The 19,908-nt window shown below is 47.3% G+C and overlaps 1 protein-coding gene across 1 annotated transcript in view; it reads right to left on the bottom strand.

Moving 5' to 3' along the window:
• The window catches only part of LOC144497781 (adhesion G protein-coupled receptor L2-like), a 510,506-nt gene that overhangs the window by 113,332 nt on the left and 377,266 nt on the right, over positions 1-19,908 (bottom strand). Inside the window, exon 3 of the mRNA XM_078219218.1 lies at positions 19,275-19,458. Within this exon, the coding sequence (XP_078075344.1) occupies positions 19,275-19,362 (88 nt within the window). The 5' untranslated portion in view covers positions 19,363-19,458. The remainder of the gene's footprint in view (positions 1-19,274; positions 19,459-19,908) is intronic.

Below are 19,908 nucleotides of genomic sequence, written 5' to 3'. Positions count from 1 at the left end.
GGCCAGTTCATCTCTTTGACACTGGACGGGACGATTGTTGAAGGCAGCAAAATCAAAGCAACAAAGCCAGTGGGTTCAGGGGGGATGGCCAGGGAAACGACTGGATTCAGGATGATCTTAAAGGAATGTAGTCTGAAAGGAAATGGCCAAGGCAGCTAAGTACCAGATTATCCAGTCAGAAACAAGAGGGGGGGGGGGGGGGGGGGGGCGGCGGACACACATCCTGCGTGGCATGGTGGTTAGCACTGCCGCGCCAGGGACCGAGGTTCGATTCCGGCCTTGGGTCACTGTCTGTGTGGGGTTTGCACATTCTCTCCATGTCTGCGTAGGTTTCCTCCGGGTGCTCCGGTTTCCTCCCACGGTCCAAAGCGGGTTAGGTTGATGGGCCATGCTAAATTGACCCTGGCATCAGGGGGATTAGCAGGGTAAATATGTGGGATTATGGGGATAGGGCCTGGGTGGGATTGTGGTCGGTGCAGGCTCGATGGGCCGAATGGCCTCCTTCTGCACTGTAGGGATTCTCTGATAATTCTATGATCCCCATCCAGCCTTTTATGCGGAGCCATTTTGAATTCTGCAGTATTTATATATCTATTTCAAAAACAGAGTCAAAAGGCGAGTTTATTTCGCAGTGGAAGGAATTTGGATTGTTAGAGAAATATTGCTCAGTGTCAAACCAGATTATTGACCTGGCCTGCACCAATCCGAATACGGAGAAAAAAAATCTGACGCATTTTTTTATTTTAATAAACTCCTTCCCTCCCGCCAAACCCAATTTAATAACCTCTAGATTCGAGACAGAGAGTGGAGGACACTCGTGGTCGAGAGGAACACTCTCTGACTATCCTCCAGAGCGCCTGAATATTGCAGTCAGCAGATTAAATGGAGTAACTGGATTGAAGGAGGGCTTTCAAATATATCCATCTCTTCCCCCCCCCCCTCCCCCCAACCCCCTCTCCCCCGGCAGGACACACACACACACACACACACACAGTGCCGTTGTTCAAGAAGTTTCATTAGGTGCAGCTTTTTGCAATTAGAAGCAGCTTCCCCAGCGTTGAATTCAGCAGCGCTTGTGAGCCACAATGACATTTGCCTGCACTGAAGATAATAGAAACAGCCTGATGCATTCAATATAACCCGATTACTGTCAAATGTTCATCTTATAGTCCATTCTATAAATCATTCATAATCTAACAGGATGAGAGCATCGCCTAGCGAGAAAGAATCAGCTGTCATCGGGTCAGACTCCCTCCTGCTGCATTCCAGCGTGTGGCAGCTGTGGCCCAGTGGGCCGCACTCCTGACTGAATCAGAAGATTCCGGATTCAAGCCCCGCTCCAGAGACTGGCACGCCAACTCTCGACTGATGCCACAGCGCAGGGGCGAGGGAACGTCGCTCTGTTGGAGGTGCTGCCTTTTCAGGCGAGATGTTAAAGCGTTGCCCCACGTGGAAGGAAAGATGTTTGTCTACGTCTGTGTGTCAGGGGCATTTAGGACCAGCACCGGGGTGGCACGGTGGCACAGTGGTGGGACGGCATGGTGCACAGTGGTTCACACTGCTCTCTCACAGCGCTGGGGACCCGAGTTCGATTCCGGCTTAGGGTGACTGTGTGCAGTTTGCATGTTATCATAGAAATCATAGAAACCCTACGGTGCAGAAGGAGGCCATTCGGCCCATCGAGTCTGCACCGACCACAATCCCACCCAGGCCCTACCCCCACATATTTTACCCACTAATCCCTCTAACCTACACATCCCAGGACACTAAGGGGCAATTTTTTAACCTGGCCAATCAACCTAACCCGCACATCTTTGGATCTGTTCTCCCTGTGTCTGCTCCGGTTTCCTCTCACAGTGTGAAAGACGTGCAGGTTAGGTGGATTGGCCATGCTAAATTGCCCCTTAGTGTCCCAATATGTGCAGGTCAGGAAGATTGGCCATGCTAAATTGCCCCTTAGAATCAAAAGATGTGCAGGTTGGGTGGATTAACCATGGTAAATTGCCCCTTAGTGTCCCAAGATGTGCGGGTAGGGTGGATTAACCATGGTAAATTGCCCCTTAGTGTCCCAAGATGTGTGGGTTGGGTGGATTAACCATGGTAATTTGCCCCTTAGTGTCCCAAGGTGTACAGGTTGGGTGGATTGGCCATGCTAAATTGCCCCTCAGTATCCAAAGATGTGCAGGTTAGGTGGATTGGCCATGGTACATTGCCCTTTAATGTCCCAAAATGTGCAGACTGTGTGGATTAGCCATGCTAAATGCACAGGGTTATGGGATAGAGTGGAGCAGAGAGTCTAGGTGGGATGTTCTTTCACTGAGTCAATGCAGACTCGATGGGCCAAATGGCTTCTTCTGCACTCCAGGGGTTCTTGATCCCATGTCCCTAATTCAATGAAAAACATGGGTGGTGTCCTCAGTGTCCCAGCTAATATTTATGCCTCAGCCAAACATTGATAAACTGATTACAGACTCAGTGTCCTGTGATGTCCATAGATTAGCTGTCCCATTCCCACAGTATGTCACTGAGTCCATTTCAAAAGTATTTCATTGGGCATAAAGTGCTTTGGGACATCGAGGTTGTGAAAGGCGCCACATAAATGTAACTGTTAAAGTTTTGTTTCACAGGCAAACTGAAGACCGCCACACTCACGTTGAGATTGCGATGGCCTCCAAAGGTCACAGCGTCCTTTCACATTTGACCCGGCAGTGATCTCCACCCGGCAATGGTAAGAAACTGACTGCCGCTTCGGAAACCTGCAAGGGAGTAAGCGTCCCTTCCCCAGGGACAGCCAAGTCCACTGCAGCCGCTGGTCTTAAAGCCACTGACACACATGCGTGGACAAGCACACACGCAGACCAAATCAACCGAAGGGCCCAAATGTCAAACACGCACAGCAGAATTCACGTGACGATAGTTCCAGCTCCCCCACTCAGCCAAAATCCAAGTCGGAATGAGAACGTTTGATCATAGAATCCGACTGTGCAGGAGGAGGCCATTTGGCCCATCAGGCCTGCGCTGACAACAATCCCACCCAGGCCCTATCCCCGTCACCCCACGTATTTATCCTGACATTAAGGGGGCAGTTTAGCATAGCCAATCCACCGAACCTACACATCTCTTTGGATACTAAGGGACAATTTAGCGTGGTCAATTCACCGAACCCGCACATCTTTGGACTGTGGGAGGAAACCGGGGCACCCGGAAGAAACCCACGCAGACACGGTGATAATGTACAAACTCCACACAGACAGTGGCCCAACCTGGGAATTGAACCCGGGTCTCTGATGCTGTGAGGCAGCAGTGCTAACCACTGTGCCATCGTAATGTTTTTACCCGTATGATACTGAAACTTGCATTTGTTCTTTTCATTCATTCAAGGAGTGTGGGCTTCGCTGGCTTGGTCAACTTTCATTGCCCATCCCTAATTGCCCTCGGGAAGGTCAAAACAGCGAGATGGGAAAAGCAGAATTTGATTGTACAACAACCAGCATTTATATGGTGCCTTTTTGGAGCTAGGTCGCTGAAAGCTGGTCCCCCAATGGCTGAGTGATTAAAGGGCGCATGAGGCCACAAATGCTCTCTCAGGTTAGAGGAGATTGCAGCGATTGAGAGGGGCAGAGTGATGGAGAGATTGGAAAACAAAAAAAAACAACAGGAACAAAAGGGCACCACGGTGGCACAGTGGTTAGCACTGCTGCCTCACAGCGCCAGGCACCCGCGTTCGATTCCCGGCCTTGGGTCTGCACGTTCTCCTCGTGTCTGCGTGGGTTTCCTCCGGGTGCTCCGGTTCCCTCCCACAGTCCGAAAGACGTACGAGTTAGGTGAATTGGCCACGCTAAACTGCCCCTTAGTGTCAGGGCGACTCGCTGGGGTAAATGCATGGGGTTATGGGGATAAGGCCTGGGTGGGATTGTGGTCAGTGCAGACTCGATGGGCCGAATGGACTCTTTCTGCACTGTGAGGATTCTATGAAAAGCAGACTGACATTCAACTGGCGGTGTACAAAACATGGACCTGGGCAACATCCAAAAGGAGAAGAGAGAGTCGGCTGGGCTTTGCGTGTAATGATACCAGATGTGAAGCATTTCTTTGTGTGCTGAGCTTCAGAGTGCTAATGACTGGAGAAGGCGAGTGAGGGAAGCTTGCTGAGCAGATGTACAAAGTCGCTCTGCTTGCCAGAGGAATTCTCAGCTAGGTTATCGCAATAAGGGAAAAAAAAAGAAATGTAGTTCAGGGGAAACTCTTAAGTGCTTATTGTTTATTGTGGTGAGTGGGCAGCAAAGCTGTGAAGGAATAAAACTAAAAATCACCAGCTCATTCACGGTGAGAGCACAGCAGCCCCAAGGGTAGCTGCGTCGGAAGTTCTCACTGTGAGACCCTCAGTCCAGATGCTTCCTCCCGGACTGGCTGCTGACGGACCGTTCTCCCAATGATCCAAGCTAAATACTCTGAGAAGCCCAAGAACGCAAGTCGTTCTTGGAGCTGATAGGAGGAGCCAAAAACATCTGCAGTGAGATTTTCCACTTGACTTGAAGAAAATGAATCAAGTTATTATTTCCAGCTTCAGATCTTGTGCGGGAGAGGATCCCGAGGAGGGGAGTGATGCAATTTATTTTTGGAAGGCAATCAAAAGGAGAGACATTAATTGCATAAGAGGCAGGAAGTGATTAATTTGATTAAATAATTTTTTTGAATTCTTTCATGGGATGTGGACGTTTGTTTCCCATCCCTGAACGCCCTTGAACTGAATGTCTCGCTCAGCCATTTTAGGGGGCAGTTGAGAGTCAACCACATTGCTGTGGGACCTGGAGTCACAATGTAGGCCAGACCGGGGAAGGACGGCAGATTTCCTTCCCTAAAGAGCATTGTTGTAAAAATCCATCTGGTCCACCAATCAACAGTAGCTATCATGATCATTATTACGGAGACTCACTTCATATTCCCAATTTATTAACTGAACTTAAATTGAATTTTGTACACCGCTAGCTGCCGTGGTGGGATTTGAATGCAAAACAGTTGCCTGACCCTCTGGATTTACATTACCACAACACTGGAGGGCAGGATGATGGCACAGTGGTTAGCACTGCTGCATTACAGCGTCAGGGGCCCGGGTTCTATTCCCGGCTTGAATCACTGTCTGTGCAGAGTTTGCATGTTCTCCCCGTGTCTGCGTGGGTTTCCTCCGGGTGCCACGGTTTCCTCCCACAATCCGAAAGACGTGCTGGTTAGGGTGCATTGACCATGCTAAATTCTCCCTCAGTGTACCCGAACAGGTGCCGGAGTGTGGCGACTCGGGGATTTTCACAGTAACTTCATTGCAGTGTTAATGTAAGCCTACTTGTAAATAAATAAACTAACTAACTATAAACACTACCCTCTCCCTTCAATTCCAAGATGTGAAGGGAACGGGACCGTGTGTTGGAGTGATGACTTCTTTACATCGAGAGTCATTCGAGCAAGCACTGAAGGGGATAAAACAGGAACTGCACAGACTCACCATTCAGCGAGGAGGGGAAGGTAAACTCAACTTTCCCACACTCCCCAGTGCTGAGGTGTATTCAAAGGCAAGGTGAGGTGACTGGAGCAGGTGCCCACATGCCCACGCCATATCTCCACCTTGCACCCTCTCTCCAAACATAGCTTCGTTCAGCGACTGCGGGATAGGCAAATGTATCCTTTTTTAAAAATTATTCATTCATGGGATGTGGGCGTCGCTGGCTGGGCCAACATTTATCACCCATCCCCCAGGGCATTTAAGAGTCAACCCACATTGCTGTGGGTCTGGAGTCACATGTAGGTCAGACCAGGTAAGGACGGCAAATTTTCTTCCCTAAAGGAGCCAGGTGGGTTTTTTTCCAACAATTGACAATTGTTTCATGGTCATCAGTGGACTTTTAATTGCAGAGTTTTATTGAATTCAAATTTCACCATCTGCTGTGGTGGGATTCAAACCCGGGTCCCAAGAGCATTGCTCTGGATCCAACCACTAGGCTACTGCCTCTCCTAAATTCTGGGAGGTGGGAGGGTGGCTGTGGTGCACAAACGGTCTGTGAAGGTCTTGGACATTAGTACAAGCCCCCCACCCACCCCTCCACCCTGCCCCAAGGCCTCAGAATGTTTTGCAACGTTATTTGGAACTTTTGAATAAGTTGCATTTCCAGGAGGTTGGAAGACAGAAGGCCAGCCAGGAGAACATTAGAACAGACAAACCTGGATGGGGGTCTGTCCAGATGGTCAGAGGGATTGCCAGCAAAGATCTGGGAAGCGATCGGGAAAGGAATTTCACTCCTCCCCAACCCAGGCTGATAAAACAACTCACTGCACACTGTGAATCAAAGCTTGGGATGGTGAGGGACTGAGCGACTCACTGAGCTGTTATTCCAAAAAAGTATTTTTCAGTTGAGACTCTCCGTTTGTCCCGGTGTCCGAGGTGGAAGTGGGAGATGGACAATTGCAAAAATGGCTAACAAACACAGCCTGTCGTTTTGTCAAATCCATCAAAATAGCAAATACAAAACATGGATTGATTTTTACATTTGCCAGTCGTGACAAATCCTATCTTCAGAAAGCTTCCTTTACATTGAAAAATGTGAGTGCAAGAGGTTAAAGCAACGTGGACAAATTGCTAAGTTAATGAAACAGCGTTACAACTTTATTAAGTTATGACAGAGGGACTCGCAACATAAAACTGCCATGTAGCCGGTCCGTGCAGTTTATGTAGATGGAACACACAGGCAAAAACATAGACAAACACACATACATGTAATCACACCACAAACATACACAGACACACCACAAACACACACACATGAAAATACATGAATAGGATGGGAATAGAGGGAAATGGTCCCCGGAAGGGTAGGGGGTTTTAGTTCAGCCGGGCAGCATGGTCGGTGCAGGCTTGAAGGGCCGAAGGGCCTGTTCCTGTGCTGTAATTTTCTCGGTGATTTGTTCATACAAACACATCACACCACACATACACACCATACCACACCGACACGCATCACACCACACATACACAGACACGCATCACACCACACATACACACCATACCACACCGACACGCATCACACCACACATACACAGACACGCATCACACCACACATACACACCATACCACACCGACACGCATCACACCACACATACACAGACACGCATCACACCACACATACACACCATACCACACCGACACGCATCACACCACACATACACAGACACGCATCACACCACACATACACACCATACCACACCAACACGTATCACACCACACAAACACACACACAGACACACACACAGAGACACCTCTTCACAGATGCACACACACCACAATATACGAGATATCTTAAAATTCTAATAGCGGCCCCACACTTCTTTTAAGAGTCGCAGTTTAACAACCATCTAAATACAAATATCACACTTCTGATGGTAATATTTCAAGAGGGTAGTTCACCTCAGTACCCCGCTAATACTTACCCTCATACAAAAACATTAAAATGAACGCAGGATCCGACTATGACCAGGTTGCTGTTTGTGGGAGTTTGCCCGTTACCTGTCCCATGTTTGTTACATCACAAAAGCGACAATACTTCACAACATTGGCTGTAAAAGGCTCTAGAAAATCCTGAACGCTATATAAATGCAAGTCTCTCTTTTCAATTACATCATCTATATGGCAACAGAAACAGGCCATTCAGCCCCAACAATCCAAGCTGCTCATTGGTCCAGAGGTCGTGAAAGGGTTAACTGTCGTCACCTTTGGGCAGTCGGTCCCATGACCCCAGGACTGGAGAAGAGGATGCTGGAAATAATGCCCATCTTGCTTGATTTATTAGTTGTTTTTGCTTAAAACTGTGGCGAACCTGCAGCTATTAATTATTCAGGCAGCATGCATAAGTGATATTTTGCACTGAGACAGTTCAATAGCAAATCTGTATTCACCGTTCAAGCAGCCCACCCCCTCACCCACCTCAACAACAACCCTGACAAATATGCAATTATTTATTGCTTTCTCAGGCAGACTCCACATCTGCATTCAGATGTCTGTCACTCAGGAGGCTCCAACAATCCAACTCTGCCACTGAAGGGATCTCCATCCAATACAAGCAGAATGAGGCCTTTCAGCCCCTCGAGCCTGGTCCACCCACCACACTATTAGGCTACGGCTGATTTGCAGCTTACGCCTTTCGACTCTCGCCTTGGTTCTCTGGCACCTTAATACCCTTGTCAAAAAAGCAATGCATATCCAACTCTGAACAGACTTTTTTAGAATCACACTACACAGGAATCCCACGGTGGCAAAGTGGCTAGCACTGCTGCCTCGCAGTGCCAGGGACCTGGGTTCAATTCCCAGCTTAGGTCAATGACTGTGTGGTGTTTGCACATTCTCCCCGTGTCTCTGTGGGTTTCCTCCAGGTGCTCAGATTTCCCCCCATAATCCAAAAGACATGCTGGTTAGGTGCATTGGCCATGCTACATTATCCCTCAGCGTATCTGAACAGGTGCTGGGGTGTGGCGACTGGCGGATTTTCACAGTAACTTCATTGCAGTGTTAATGTGAGCCTACTTGTGACACTAATAAATAAACTTTAAAGGCCCATCGAATTTTGTTATCAAAACCTGTCGTTCATTGAAAATTCCTAATCATGAGAATCATGTTTTTTTTTGTCTTTATTATTTCATGGGACGTGGGTTTCACTGGCAAGGTCAGCATTTGTTGCCCTTTCCTAATTGCCCCTGAACTGAGTGCCTCACTCGGCCATTTCTGAGGGCAGTTAAGAGTCAACCACATTGCTGTAGCTCTGGAGCCAGACCGGGTAAGGACGGCAGATTTACTTCCCTGAAGGACGTCAGTGAACCAGATCAGGTTTTCTTTATACAACAATCGATGATAGTCTCAGATCCACCATTGCTGAGATTTGCTTTCAAGTCCAGTTTTATTCATTGAATTCGAATTTAAACTCCACCAGTTGGGATTTGAAACTGTGTCCCCAGAATATTTGGGCCTCTGGACTACTTGCCCAGCGACATGACCACAGTGTCACCCTGGCCCCATGGTTTTATTTGGGGGGGGGAGGGGGGGGTGGTGGAGAGTGGAGGGGTTAGCAACAAGGTGGAATCACAAAAAAACAATCTCCAAAACGTTGGCACAGATTCCACAATCCCATCTAACAATCAAAACAAAAAAAAACACTTTGATTTATTACATTGCTACAAGCCAATTAAAAATTGTTGGAATTACAGTCGGGAATGCGGGATCGGATATAATCCCCCGAAAACACCGGTAAAATTAATGTGGAATGGTAAAACAGAATTTGACCAATTCAGTTATCATGCTGAGGATCACCGCCCCTCCCCTCAGCCCAGTGCATTTTCCAGTGGCAACGGTGGTATCCCATTATTCCCTCCAATATCTATGGAGTTTTGTGTGTCCCACATCTTCTGCCACCAGGGATGCACCGCAGAGGGGTTCGCCATCAGCAGCACCGGAAGACCCTGCAGGCAGGAAAGGCCAGAAACTTTTGGTCCATAGGGCAGCACAGTGGTTAGCAGTGCTGCCTCACAGTGCCAGGGACCTGGGTTCGATTCCGGCCTCGGGTAACTGTGTGGAGTTTGCACATTCTCCCCGTGTCTGCATGGGTTTCCTCCAGGTACTCTGGTTTCCTCCCACAGCCCATAGATGTGCAGGTTAGGTGGATTGGCCGTGCTAAATTGCCCCTTAGTGTCCAAAGATGTGTACGTTAGGTGGACTGGCCATGATCAATGTGCGAAATTACAGAGAAAGGGCAGGGGGTTGGGCCTAGGTAGAGTGCTCTTTTGGAGGATCAGTGCAGACTTGATGGGCCAAATGGCCTCCTTCTGCACTGTTGGAATTCAATGGAAGTATCCAGGAGGGTAATGTTGTCCAAATATGTACACGAGATTAGACCCGAATTATGACGAAACACATCAGTGAGGATGAAGATTAAAAAACCTCTAACTACCTAAACGGCAAATTAAAAGAAAATCTTTAAAGTTACACAAATGTAATTATTTCAGTTTAATTCATCTGTAAATGTTTTAATATTTTAATTGTCGAGTAATAAAATTCAAGATGGCGCCAGAGGTTGGTGATTCCTTGCCAGCTGTCCCCAGCATACCGTCTAATTCCATCTTTAACTCTCGTCCTGTGCTTTTAAAATTCCACTCTAACTTCCATAAGCTCTCTAACAATGCTCTGTTTGCCTACCTTGCGTTAAGTTGATCTTTCTCTACCCCCTAGCTGTGACTGTAACACTGCATTCTGCACTCTCTCCTTTCCTTCTCTAAGAACGGTATGCTTTGTCTGTATAACGCACAAGAAACAATACTTTTCACTGCATGCTAATACATTTGACAATAATAAATCAAATCAAATTTTTAAAAAATTACCAATAGTCCGTTACAAATAGTCCATTGCAAATTGGACAGAGCAACCATAAGCCCATCTCCCCCCACTGCGCTACTGGTTGCAACTGTTTTGCGGCAATGTATCCAGATTAATCATTCTAATGGTTACTGAGCCGCTCTGCTGATCGCACTGAAATGCGATCACAGAGTTGCGACAGGTAAGCAAGCACTGCTGTTTGCTGTATAATAAATTACTCTACTAATCCAGAAAGAAAAACTACAGTGCCGCATCTCAAAGGCTGAAAGAGCCTAATTTCAAGTATTGTCATGAAGAACTCAGCAAAAACTGGTGAGCCATTCATGCGACCTCCAATTCAACTGTGAAAAGCATGCGGAGTACAATACCAGCCTGATGCTGAGTCACAGGTGGGTCAGCATGGGGAGTGGGAGAAGTGATGAGCAAGCTGTCGTGTAGGGAAATTCTGAAGCCAATATGGATGGGGACAGCAAGATCCCACAAACAGCAAAGAGATGAAAGAGGAGATGCAATGAGATGATCTTAAAATGAGCGACTGCAGCGATAGTCAATGCAATGGTTGCAATGTTCTCAAATTCCCTGGATTCTGGAAAAGTCCCAGTGGATTGGGAAAATTGCTCATGTAACCCCGCTATTCAAGAAAGGAGGGTGATGGAAAGCAGGAAACCATAGACTGGGTAGCCTGACAGCTGTCCTCAGAAGAATGCTAGAATCCATTATTAAGGAGGCAATGGCATGACACTGGGAAAATCAGAGTGCAATCAGGCAGAGTCAACATGGTTTTGTGAAAGGGAAACCATGTCTGACTAAACTATTAGAGTTTTTTGAGGAATGGACAAAGGGGAACCTGTGGATGTGGTGCACTTAGATTTCCAAAAGGCGTTTGATAAGTTGCCACATCAAAAGTTCCTACACAAAATCAGAGCTAATGGTGTGGACGGTAACATATTAGCGTGGATAGAGAGTGGTTAGCTAACAGGAAGGGCAAGGATAGATAGGTTATTTTGGGAGTTTTGGCAAGCTCTTACTAATGCACTGTCACAGGGATCAGTGCTGGTGCCTCAATTATTTCCAATCCGTGTCAATTACTTGGAGGAAGTTTTAAGTTAAAGTTTATTTATTAGTGTCACAAGTAGATTTACATTAACAGTGCAGCGAAGTTACTGTGAAAATCCCCGAGTCGCCACACTCCGGCGCCTGTTCGGGTACACTGAGGGAGAAGTTAGCATGGCCAATGCACCTAACCAGCACGTCTTTCGGACTGTGGGAGGAAATCCACGCAGACACAGGGAGAACGTGCTGACTCCACATAGATAGTGACCCAAGCCAGGAATCGAATCTGGGTCCCTGGCGCTGTGAGACAGAAGTGCTAACCATGGTGCCAAGAAGGGACCAAATGTTTGATAGCTAAATGTGCTGATGACGCAGAGATAGGCCGGAAAGTAAGTTGCCAAGTGGAGGAGGTAGCAAGTCTACAAAGGGAATTCGATAGATTAAGTGAGTGGACAAAAATTTGGCAGATGGAGTATAATGTGTGAAAATGTGAACTTGTCCACTTTGGCAGGAAGAATAGAAAAACAGTGTACTATTTAAATGGAGAAGGATTGCAGAGCTCTCGGGTACAGAGGAATCTGGGTGTCTGTGTACATGAATCATAAAAAGTTATGAGGTGGAGATGCCGGCGTCGGATTGGGTGGGCACAGTAAGAAGTCTCACAACACCAGGTTAAAGTCCAACAAGTTTATTTGGAATCACGAGCTTTTGGAGCGCTGCTCCTTCATTAGGTGAGTTAATATGCAGGTACAGCAAGTGATGCGGAAAGTAACTGGAATGTTGGCAGCTAATGCAAGGGGAATGCAATGTAAAAGTAGGGAACAGCCGTACAGTGCATTGGTGAGACCACATCTGGAGTACTGTGCACAGTTTTGGTCTCCTTACTTAAGGAAGGATATAAATGTATTAGGAGCACTTCAGAGAAAATTCATTCGACTGATTCCTGGGATGAAGGGCTTATCTTATGACGACAGGTTGAGCAGATTGGGCCTGTACACATTGGAGTTTAGAAAAATGAAAGATGATTGTATTGAAACATCGGAGATCCTGAGGGGGCTGGACAAGGTGGACGGTGAGAGGATATTTCCTATGTGGGAGAGACTGGAACTAAGGGACATATTATGGGTCTCTCATTTAAGACTGAGCTAACAACGGTCTTTTTCTCTCAGGAGGTTGTTAGTCGGTGGAATTTTCTTTCCCAGAACACAGTCGAGGTTGGTTCACTGAATATATTCAAGGATGAATTAGATAAATTTTTTACTTGACAACATATGAACACATGACAAGGGAGCCAAAGGTCACGGGGATAAATGGGAAAATGGCAGAGCAGACTGAAAGGGTCGAATGGCCTAGCTTCATTCTTGTTTGTGTTCGTGAGACAGAAGTAGATAATCAGATTTGAGTGATAATGATTTAGTGATTGCCATTGGCCAGTATACCGAGCAACTGCCCTGGTCTTTTTCAAAATTGTGCCATGGGGGTCTTTAACATCCAAGCTGATGGGGCAACTTCACATATTACCCTAGCGATAACTCTTCCAACAGCGCAATGCTTCAACCCTTCTTATGTAGTTCCAAGTATTGTGGCAAATACCGCAGGAATCTGATAAGCATGGGCAGCACAATGGCACAGTGGTTAGCGCGGCTGCCTCACAGCGCTAGGGACCAAGCTTCAATTGCGGCTTGAAATGTCTGTGTGGAGTTTGCACGTTCTCCCCATGTCTGCGTGGGTTTCCTCTGGGTGCTCCGGTTTCCTCCCACATTCCAAAGATGAGCGGATTAGATGGATTGGCCATGCTAAATTGCCCCTTGGTGTCAGGGGGGATTAGCAGGGTAAATACGTAGGATTACGGGGATAGGGCCTGGATGGGATTGTTATTGGTGCAGGCTCAATGGGCCAAATGGCCTCCTTCTGCACTGCAGGGGTTCTAAGTACATGAGGCAGAAAGGAGTAGCCTGATAGGGCAAGGCAAAGAGTGGTAGGAGGGGGGTTGTATAACGCAATCAAACCACGCGGAATGATTCTTCTGTAGGTGCGATGGTTTGTTTTGAAGTCAACGTGCCGCTCTTAGCCAAGGCTATTAATGTTGCCTCTAGATTATGGTTTTAAGAATTTGGAATGGAGCTTAATCCCTTACTTTTCTAGCTTAAAAAAATATCAACATTAACCTCAAGACATATTTATGTCACTTCACTCGACCACCAAAGCTCTTGGTCTCGGAGGCAGGTGATCAACCTGACTGTATTCCCAATTCATTACCACTGTCAGAAATGGACTCAACACAGCAAGGCTCAACGGAAAGGAATCTACATCCAGAGCCAAGCTACAAGTCTGGAGTTTCTCCATCCCAGGGCTAAACGCCCATCAGAAAAGACTGAACAGGCTGGAGATCTTTTCAATTCAGAGAGAAGGCTGGGAAGCGACCTGATAAAAGATTGTTGAAAATTCTGAAAGCATAAGATCGGGGGACATTTCTCATTTGTGTGTGTGGGGGCAGTGGAGGGGGTGGGGGTGGGGGATTGGGGGGGCTCAAAATTGAAGACCACCAATATGAGACAGTCGACAATAAATCCAGTCGGGAACTCCCCAGAGAGTGGGGAGAATGTGGACCTCGCCCACCCGTCAGAGCAGCTGTGGCAAAGAGACAAAGATGTGCGTAGGGGAAAGCCTGATAACACAAGGGAGAAAGGAATAGGAGCATACGTTCGTAAGGATGACAAGTAGAGGGGAGGGAGGAGGCTGAGGTGGGCCGTTAGCACCAGGACGGAGTCGATAATTCGAATGGCCTGGTTCTGTTCTGTACATTCAATGTAAATTAGCGCTTTGTTTCTAGGTCAGTGTTGAGCGTGTTGCTCTCAGCAGAGTTTGTTAATATTGGCTTTGGACTCCCTCGATCTGAGCAGAGGTGGAAAGAATGACAACGACAATAAAAGCTTGCATTTATATAGTGTCGCTAACATTTTACAATGTCGCGGGGCACTGCACAACAGCATTCCCAACCATAAAAGGAGATGTAGGGCACTGTCTCAGAGTTTGGTCAGGGATGGATGACAAGCTTTTAAACAGCTGACTGCAATATTGATGAGCATTGTTGACACGATCATTTCTGCTCATTAGGTGTCGGCAATTCTGGCAATGACCAAGGTCTCAATGCTCACTGTAGTCTATAGAATCCCAGCAGTGCAGAAAGAGGCCATCCGGCCCATCGAATCTGCACCAACTCTCCGTCCCATCCCTGTAACCCTGCGCATTTACCATGGCCAATCCATCTAACTGACACATCTGTGGACACTTAAAGGCAATTTATCATGACCAATCCTCCTAACCTGCACATCTTTGGACACGAAGGGGCAATTTAGCATGGCCAATCCATCTAACTGACTCATCCTTAGAACGTGGGAGGAAACAGGAACACCTGGAGGAAACCCACACAGACACGAAGCAAACTCCACAGAGATAATCGCTCAAGGCCGGAATTGAACCCAGGTCCCTGGCGCTGTGAGGCAGCACTGCTAACCACTGTGCCACCGTGCCACTCACTGTCTGGCTTGAGGCCAGAAGCATGTCCACATGGGCTGAGATACGAGAGGTTCTGCCCGTCCCTATAGAGGGCAACATGGGGGCACAGTGATTAGCACAGCTGCCTCAAAGGGCCAGGGGCCTGGGTTGTATTCGGGCCTTGGATGACTGTCCGTGCGGAGTTTGCAAGTTCTCCCCGTGTCTGTGTGGGTTTCCTCTGGGTGCTATGGTGCTACGGTTTCCAAAGATGTGCAGGTTAGGTGGATTGGCCGTGCTAAATTGCCCCTTTGTGTCGGGGGATGTAAATATGTGGGGTTACGGGTGGGATTATTGTCGGTGTAGGGATTCTATGAACAGTGTCACAAAAGTGTCAGCACCTACATGAGAAGGGGAGAAGGAAATGGGATGTGGGATTAAAAGAAAAATAAATAACGAGTGGAAACAGGTATCCTGCATTACACACCCTGAATAATGTGGCTCACAGGCCAAGAACTCACGCTGACTCCCACCCTGAACTCCCCGCCCCCCCCTTGCAACGCAACATGTTCAGAATTTCCATTTTGGAAAACTCGTGGGAAGCCTAATTAGCCACATCACGCTGTCTCCAAAGACTTGGTTCTCACACAAAGACAGGAGTACAGAAGAAAGCAGCGGCACACACAGAGAAACGCACCACCTCCAGTAAAGCACAAACTGGCACGCTGACGAATGCATACAGGCACTGACGTCCCACTCTCTCAAAGCTTTCATAATTCTTCGCGAAACACAAACAGCAGAAAACACCAGCCTGGCACAAAGCAGAAGGAGATGGGGGGGGTGGGGGGAAGGTTTCACCACATGAAGCCTGTCACAGCCTGTAATGTGGTTTTGTGGTTTTCCTGGCATTTTACACTCCAGAGGAATAAGTTAGACTCTCTGGCTGTATCCAGTCCAATTTAAATAAGGTGTCCCCAAGGGTATCGGCCCATTAAGGGTCTAGACCTCGCGTTTCTCAATAATAATCCATTTAAAACAAGATGAAGCACTGTGGAGGGAAAGTGGCCATGGATTAGCTGGCACTGTGGCCAGACATTCCTCACCAATAGAAGCATTGTCAGCATGACACGCAAGTGACCCAGAAGTACCACTATATACTCCAAGTGTGCAGCAACCATTGTAAAAGCCGTCTAATGTAGTGCGCGACTAATAGAAAACAATCTCTACATTATGTTGCAGACGCTCGCTTCCTTCGCGATCCGTTCTGAAAAGCAATAATTCTTTGTCAGGATATCACACCACAGATGTCAGGCCCTCTCCCCCAACTCAGCCACAGCACAAGCAGCCATGCCAGGAGATTATGATCAGCCGCACGGTTTTCCCGGATACCCTTCCTCTCCCGAACTGGAGACAGACGAATGTCAGGCTGCCACACTGACACAGGATTTGCAAGAAAGGCCAAATATCTGTCCCCCAATTGCCCCCGAGGAGGTTGGTGATGTTGGTACACCCCCCGGTGCTGAGCGCTGAGGCCCAGTTGTCGCAGTGAGGCCTGGAGTGCAGCTCAGCTACTGTCTGCCTCTGGGAGAACTCATTAATGGAATTATCCTAGAGAAATATTAATTGGCTAAGTGAACATGCAAACCATGGGAAATGTTTCCGTGTAGACAAATGTGAAGTCAAGTTTTTTTTTAAATGAAATTAAATTTTTATTAATAAAAATGAAATGTGCCATAAACGATATGCTTGTCAAATCTCTCCTTCCTGTAATGAGTTTGCAGCATTGAAGGGCAAACACGGGCAATGTCAACACGTTCTGTGTCAACAAGCTCGGTGGGTCACACTCTCACCTCCGGCTCAGAAGACTGTGGGTTCATCCCAGGGTTAGAGGATAAAGCTCAAGGCTGAGAAGCCAGGGCAGTAACTGAGGGACTGGTCAGGGGCACCAATTTCTGCTATGAGTTGTTAAACTGAGGTCTCAGCCACCCTGTGAGGTGGATGTAAAAAATCTCAATGGCGGCACGGTGGCACAGTGGTTAGCACTGCTGTCTCACAGCACCGGGGAACCAGGTTCAAATCCGGCCTCGGGTGACTGTGTGGAGTTTGCACATTCTCTCCATGATCTTTCTCTACACCCTAGCTATGACTGTAACACTGCATTCTGCACTCTGTCCTTTCCTTCTCTATGAACGGTATGTAACGTGCAAGAAACAATACTTTTCATTGTATACTATTACACGTGACAATAATAAGTCAAAGTCTGTGTGGGTTAAAAGCAAATTACTGTGAATGCTGGAATCTGAAACCAAAAGAGAAAATGCTGGAAAATCTCAGCAGGATTGGGCAGCATCTGTAAGGAGAGAAAAGAGCTGGCGTTTCAAGTCCAGCCGACCCTTTGTCAAAGCTGTGTGGGTTTCCTTCAGGTGCTCTGGTTTCCTCCGAAAATCCAAAGATGTGCACGTTAGGTGGATTGGCCATGCTAAATTGCCCCATAGTATCCAAAAATGTGTAGGTTACATGGATTGGCCACACTAAATGCACAGGGTGATGGGGGTAGGGCATGGGGTATAGGCCAGGGTAAAAAAGCTCTTTTGGAGAGTTGGTGCAGACTCGCTGGGCTGAATGCCCCCCTTCTGTACTGTAGGGAATCTATGGTTCTATTTCAAAGAAGGAAAAGGGAGTTAGCCCGACCGTCCTGAGCAATATTTATCAACATTGGGATAAACTAGGTGAGACGGTCATTATGACATCGCTAATTGCACAAATTGGCTGCGGTGTTTCCTATAATACAGTAGTAACCACAATTCAAAAGTACTTAATTGGTTGTAAAGCATTTTGGAATGTCCTGTGCTGGTGAATGCCACTGTGTAAATGCAAGTCAGTCTTTCTTTTCTACAAGATGATGGCAGCAAGGAGCTAAGCCACATAATCACCGCCCCAATGCTTACTGAGTGTGCCATTCCCAACCAGCACAAAGGACAAGTCCTGGTTTTGGTTCCAGCCTGTCTGAGCTCAGAGATTCTTCCTGCTGGGACTGTACATGCCAGTTCCTGACTTCTGGGCTTCCCACAAACAATGGGCAAAGCCAAGATGACCTTGTCAGCTTTGCCAAACCAACAGGAAAGACCCGAGGGCAAAATAGAAGGCTTCAGCCTCCATAATCACAGAATCCAGAAAGTTTGCACTGGGCTTGTCACGGAGTGAAGTCCTTCATCAACAGAGTGATGGTTAAATCCCACCAAGAGGCCAAGGAAGGACTGAAAATAAGGAAGAGAATTTCAAATGTGAGGCGCTGCCCAAATACATAGGGGTAGAAAGGTGAAGGAAACATAGGAAATAGGAACAGTAGGCCATTCAGCCCCTCAAGCCTGTTCTACCATTCAACTAGAATACAGCTGATCTTCTACGTCAGCGTCATTTTCCCACACTATCCCTCAATATCTTTAATATTCAGAAAGCTGTAAATCTCTGTCTTGAACATTCGCAATAACTAGAGTCCTTACAACCCTCAGGGATAGAGAATTCCAAAGATTCACCATCCTGTTGAGTGAAGAAATTCCTCCTCATCTCAGTCGTAAATGGCCTGCCCCTTATTCAGGGGCTGTAAGTGGGATTTTCCGATGGCCCAAGGCCAGAAAATCCTACCCGAGGTCAATGGACCTTTGCATGTCTGTGTCCCGCCCGCTATGATTCCCATGGTGGGTGGGACGGTCAAATTCAGCCCTGTGTCTCTTGATTCTCGATGCCCTTTCCCCCTCCGCCTTCCCCTCTCCATCCCCCTCCACCTTTCCCTCTCCATCCCACCCACCTTCCTGCAACATTTCCTGCATCCTACCTCGCCAAATCCTGTAATTTTTTTCAAGTTTATTTGTTAAGTTTATTTATTAGGGCCACAAGTAGGCTTACATTAACACTGCAATGAAGTTACTGTGAAAATCCCCCAGTCGTCACACTCCGGCGCCTGTTTGAGTACACTGAGGGAGAATTTAGGATGGCCAATGCACCTAACCAGCACGTCTTTTGGACTGTGGGAGGAAACTGGAGCACCTGGAGGAAACCTACGGAGACGCGTGCCGACTTTGCACAGACAGTGACCCAAGCCAGGAATCGAACCCAGGTCCCCAGCGCTGTGAGGCAGCAGTGCTAACCACTGTGCCACCATATTGTACGTTGAATTCTCCCCTTTGAGTAAGGGGGAGCGGAGGCAGGTTAGGATACAGACAGTCGGTAAACCCCGAGCGCAGGAATGAATTTTGTGAACATATTTGCAAAGAGCAACTTTGGCACATTGTCAAATCGTACAGCAAGATCCAGGTCTTACCTTTCGTAAACGGTATCCACCCACCGAGGACAATAAAGCACCACAGGACCCAAAGTTTCCAGGCAGATGATGACATCTTCTTCACCATTAATCTGTTTTTTTTTTGGCAGACACTGTTTAACACATCTGGTTAGTGATGTTTTGTGCAACAGATGCTAATGGGTAGCTTCATTACTCTTCAAGTCTGAAAGAAAGAAACAATACAATCTGTTACCGCTGTGGCATCAATCAAAAGTACAGAGCAAGCATCGTTTGGTCCAATTAAAGATCTTTAACCAATGACCGATTGATGAAACAATGAATTAACCTCAATCTTGTGGCTCCTTTGGATGAAAGAAGCCACCTTGGAGGCCCGGGCATTCAAATAAATCCTTTCAAACTCTTATGAACACCCCAGTTGCCAAAACCGAGCTGTGCAGACCAAAATGTCACCATCTTGATGTAGGGGCTGCTGGTAAAGACCCCAGATTTGACCTCAGGATCCTTCAGCCAAGAGGGAGTAGGGACTGGTTAAATCAGAAAGGATGACGCCAAAGAATTCCAAGGAATGGGCATACTGGACTCAACAGATATGTAGGTCAGGTGGATTGGCCATGCTAAATTGCCCCTTAGTGTCCAAAGATATATAGATTAG

The sequence above is a fragment of the Mustelus asterias genome, chromosome 8 (genome assembly GCF_964213995.1).
Source record: "Mustelus asterias chromosome 8, sMusAst1.hap1.1, whole genome shotgun sequence".
NCBI lineage: Eukaryota > Metazoa > Chordata > Chondrichthyes > Carcharhiniformes > Triakidae > Mustelus > Mustelus asterias.
This window is presented reverse-complemented; position numbering and strand designations above follow the sequence as displayed.